The sequence below is a fragment of the Tuber melanosporum genome (assembly GCF_000151645.1).
Source record: "Tuber melanosporum whole genome shotgun sequence assembly, scaffold_21, strain Mel28".
Classification (NCBI taxonomy): Eukaryota; Fungi; Ascomycota; class Pezizomycetes; order Pezizales; family Tuberaceae; genus Tuber; species Tuber melanosporum.
The window spans coordinates 106,294-111,006 of record NW_003298875.1 but is presented as its reverse complement, the minus strand read 5'-3'; the positions used below and the strand labels follow the sequence as shown (position 1 = coordinate 111,006).

At 49.1% G+C, this 4,713-nt stretch overlaps 1 protein-coding gene; it reads left to right on the top strand.

The window, feature by feature from the left end:
* The first annotated feature begins 238 nt into the window (after positions 1 to 238).
* GSTUM_00005798001 (uncharacterized protein) lies at positions 239 to 3,810 on the top strand. XM_002837921.2 has 2 exons: positions 239 to 1,889; positions 1,961 to 3,810. The coding sequence occupies exons 1-2, from the start codon at positions 451 to 453 to the stop codon at positions 3,429 to 3,431; spliced, it is 2,910 nt and encodes a 969-aa protein (XP_002837967.1). The 5' UTR covers positions 239 to 450; the 3' UTR covers positions 3,432 to 3,810.
* The last annotated feature ends 903 nt before the right edge of the window (positions 3,811 to 4,713 follow it).

The window sequence follows — 4,713 nt, the reverse complement described above, 5'->3', positions numbered from 1 at the left end:
CGACCATAGCTGGCTGGCCAATGCGTATCATGGTATGCTATATTGGTGCTGGTATTTCTCAAGCACATGACTGCCCTGCGTTTCTGATACCAAGCAGCAAGGCTACCTCAGGTAAACTACTGACGTGCGCAACCTTCAGCACTCTGCCCTCTGTCACTTCCCGTCACCGCTACTCTTGCTGGCGCTTGGTACTGTACTTGAGTACGGTTCTGCTCTCTGCCTTCTGCCCCAGCCGATACCTTCCTCCCCCTCCCCCCCGCTCTCTAACGTCCTCTTGGGGTGTTAACTCTCTCCTAAAATATTCACCCGTCACAATCCTTTGCAGTCGTCATTCGAATCTAACGGAACCAGTGAGAAGTCGAGTTCCTTTTGGAAGTGAGCAAACAGCTCGGTTATCCAGTTGTCTCCCATTCGGTAACGATCGAGAGCGGACTCTGGGCTGTCGACGCCATGTTTGCTAGGAAATTACAGCTTCCTTTGCTAAACGTTACCGATGCCGACACTCTCGTTTTCATCTCGCCCAACACATCACCCAACCCCCCTCATCGGGTTTCTTCAAAAGCCCTCCTTGCGAGTGGATCAGCGGTTTTCAGGGAATTGCTTGGGCCTACATCTCAGCATAGGGCTTTGAGGAAGAGGAGACTGGTCAACGTCCTTCCACAGGGGATCAAATACGTTATCGATCTGAGCCCTCCGGAGGAGGGACCCGAAGCCTTGGATGCTGTTCTAAAGCTCTACTGTCCAAAGGTAGTTCTTGAATGGCAGAGCGGGGTTCCCAACGGAGCATACCTCGAGGATGATGACCACCAATATCAGAGAGAACTGTGGCAGGTCAACTCGGAAAGGCGTATCGCAGACTTGCATAAACACGGTACGTGGGAAACTACTGAGGAGAATTGCGATTCCATCTCAGATGTTGACCTCTCCGAGGTTAAAGTGACACGGCGAGGATCTGGTACTGGAGATGCTGGAGTAGAGCTGATGAAGGGTGAATGGATTGAGCCAACTCCGCCGGCAGCCCATTCCACAAGACGCCACAGTGCAGCCATTGAGAGGATACTCCATATTATTCATGGGTTGGATCCACAACTGTGTACCACTCCCATGTGGTATACCGTATGTAAGGTGGCAGTCCTGCTCAATTGCGAATCGGCCGTTGTTGATCACGCCACGAGTTGGTTATACGCCGACGGGAAATTCATAGGAAAATATCCAGAGATCGTGATGGAAATAGCTAATGACCTTAAAAGTAAGGTCTTGTTCAAGGACGCATTTGCGCTTCTCGTTGGGAAAATGCTCCGTGCCAATGAATCGGATTCTGAACAGGATGCCCGTTGCTTCGACAGAATTCCAGAAGCGGCTCTACCTTGGAAACGCAATATTATGCATGCTTGTTGGTCTTTGAAGGCGCGTGTTAAAAAAGCCCATGACCATCTCATGTCTGTCCGTGAGTGGCTCTACAATCCTATTTGGATATCCGAATATGAAAAACTGGCTAGAGTTCTCTCTATCCCAAATCTGGACCACGAAGTTTACGAGGCCAGCATCGCGCTACGTGATGCAATTACGGATGCAGTATTTGACAGACTGGCGCCTGTCCTCAGAAGTCCATACCTATCCGGAGGCCGTCTGCGCTACGACTCGCTCTTATTCACCAGGCCATTTTGGCAGGAGTTGGGGGGTCTATCCGCTGACTGTTTCTGGGAAATGTTCGATGAGAACGTCTATAATGCCCAAAATCTTTGGCAGGAATGTGTTCGAAGATACAACGTGAGGAGGATAAAAGGAAAACATCCACACCCTAAACGAGCCCAACCTCCCAAAAGAATCTCCGACTTGTCGACGGCACGAGGGGTGATCGGCCGTGGTGAAACGCCTGGGGATGAACTGTGAGTGTGCTGCTCCATCGTCCTACATCGAGGGGGAGCTCGGTTTTTGGTAGCTAATGCCCTCGGTATAGATCTCGCACCGGGGACTCTTTCCCTGTCCTACCGCCGAGGAGGGTAGCTAGTGGTGACGAAAGACGCCCAGATCGACCCGACTCTCAAACACTGCCCGACGATTTCAATGCCCTTGATTTCCAACAAGACGAGGACATACACCCTCCCGGTTACGAGCCAAGTAGCGAGCCCCCACCGAGCTATACACACATTGATGAGGTTAGTGAAGATCTTGTGGCGAAGAGCACCCCACGGGGAATCAGGATCGAAATTGCGAATCCCATCAAGCGGAAGTCTATGTCTGGATCTCCATGGGATGGTGAAGTGGTAGAAGGGGTTGCTTCAAGGGAGGAAATTAACTCTGTTACTCCACGAATTGGCAATAGCAGTAAGCGCAGGTGTTCTCTGGAGAAATCTGGGGATGAAAAGGCATCAACGTGCTCAGTATCTACTGTTGCTGGAAATGAAGATTATGGCGAGCCGGAAGTTTTCCATATATCGGGTGTCCATGAAGCAATCGACGGTCAGATGGCGCCATTGAATTATGATAGAAAAGGGAAAGGAAAGGCGGTTGACTTTGAGCATGTTCAAGAGCCACCCGTAGCAGAGGAGCCCCAAAGTTCTAGTCTTCAGGTTCATCCCAACTCTACAGGGTCTGTAGCGGAGGGTGACTTGCCTATATGGTTAGGTGCTTGGGCGAAGGAGGCTGAGGGTTCACATGATCCGCTACTAGGTCCTTTGCTGGATGAACGTGAACTATTCCAAGACTTATTCAAATACAACGGGGGTGGCAATCCGGAATCAAGCAGTGCGGCAGGCGTTGGAGTTCATGCTACTCTAGATTATACCTTATACGACTGCACCACAGCACAGAATCCAAATCGCACCCAAGATTACGACCGGGATTACAATCCGTTCACTGATCTCGATCTGAAAAGGTATGCAGGAAACTGGGGATCTGGGCAAAATATGGACCAGGAATCGCCACCGCGGGACCCGCCCGAAATTTCTAGCTCTCAACACATCGCCCTCGACATAATATGGAAACAGTCTCTGAGTTACGTGCATTTCATCAGCTCACCGTTCACGGAGATACCCACCATGTACGACCCGACCAGCTGGCCTGACGACAACTTCCTACTCTGTCTCTCCGATGCAGAATGGAAATTTTTGCCATTGTGGACGGACGGCTTGGACGATGGCACCGGCGGAGTTTTTGGCGACCCGCAGCCCCAACCAGTCCCTCAGTCCCCGCCGGAAGAGTGCGGCGAAGGAACAGAAGTTGAGAGTCTTGCGGATAGCAATTATTCAGATTGTCTGCTGGACATGGTGAGCTTGGCTAGTTTTGAGGCAAGGGTGTTTTCGGAGGATGAGGGTGAGGATATGGATAGTGCCAGGTCTATCAGTACAGTGGAGGACGAGGATGAGGATGAGGAGTGGGATGGAGACTCGGACGATACGGAAGAGCTTGGATGGGAAGAGTGTTTTTGACGGCTTTTCGTAGCAGTGAAAGGGTTTTAAGCTGTGATATGGTACGGTGATCGTGGCGGCTGAGACAAATTGTGGAGAGTTTGTCGGTTTTTGTGAGGGATACCTTTCATCTTGTTTTTCTGCCTGAATTATGGTACTACTAAAATATGCCCCCTTTTCCATTCCTACTCTCTTCTCCTTTCCCCCGACTGGGCCTTTTTACCCCATTTCCTTGGTCGGTTCACTCATTTATTCACTCCTTCATATGTCGAATGATTTTTACTTCTTTTCATCTTCCTTATTTGTGGTTACTAGCGCGCGACTGTGGTGGGCAATGCGTCGGGTCCGGAGAGAAATCTACCTTGGAAGATTTGACGATATGATACATTGATTTCGGGAATTTAAGTCCGCTTTGACTACTCGTGCCAAGGTTGTGGCTGCTAGCCACAACCCATGGTTGCTCGCTCTCTCGCAACCTTGGGCACTCCTCCAGAGTGCCTGACAGTTCAACATGACTTTACGGCTCAATATGACTTTGTGGCTTACCATTGTAATTTTGTGGCTTAATCAAACCTCACAGCTTAATCATACTATCATCACTCAAAATAGTATTGTAATTATAATTTTGTAAATTATTCAGACTTCTTGTCAGTTTATATTTCTTAAATTATCTCTAATAGACAATTATCTCTTTCACCATCAACTATGGCTCCTGCAACCTCCTTTGTTCTTCCAAGTCAACATGTTGACCCCTATGCTGATATTGAAATCCGAATCCAGGCTGCTATTACCTCCATTCTCAGCAGTCAAGAACAGTATCCAAAGGTAGCAGCAATTGCACACAAATTTGAAGTACCTGTATCACGACTCGGAGCTCGTCTGAAGGGTGTTCAATCAAAACAAGAACGAGCTGGCCCAAACCGTGTCCTTTCAGTTGATCAAGAACTTGCTGTCTGCCAATATCTAGATCGCCTAGATGCAATTGGAACCAGTGCACGCCTTCAAATGATTACAGGTTGCACAAATGCTATATTACAATACTCCCATAGTGGTCCACCTCCAGCTCCTAATGTTGGTGATCACTGGGCCTGTCAGTTCCTCAATTGCCATCCCGAATACTTCATACGCAAGCAACAAACTATCAATATTGATAGGAAACATGCTCATCAACCCTAAGATATACGAGTATGGTTTTGTTAGGAATACCGAGATCCGATACCTAGGAACCACCCTAGGTAGGGTAACCTCTCCCGAAATCGAAATCTCAGGTCTCCAACACCCCCCTCCGGCCCCCTTATGGGGC

Bases quoted from the DNA above. Each gene is read 5' to 3' on its own strand.
- GSTUM_00005798001 (XM_002837921.2), top strand. From the start codon at position 451: ATGTTTGCTAGGAAATTACAGCTTCCTTTGCTAAACGTTACCGATGCC. The intron at 1,890-1,960 runs GTGAGTGTGCTG...CCCTCGGTATAG, and splicing joins GAAACGCCTGGGGATGAACT to ATCTCGCACCGGGGACTCTT.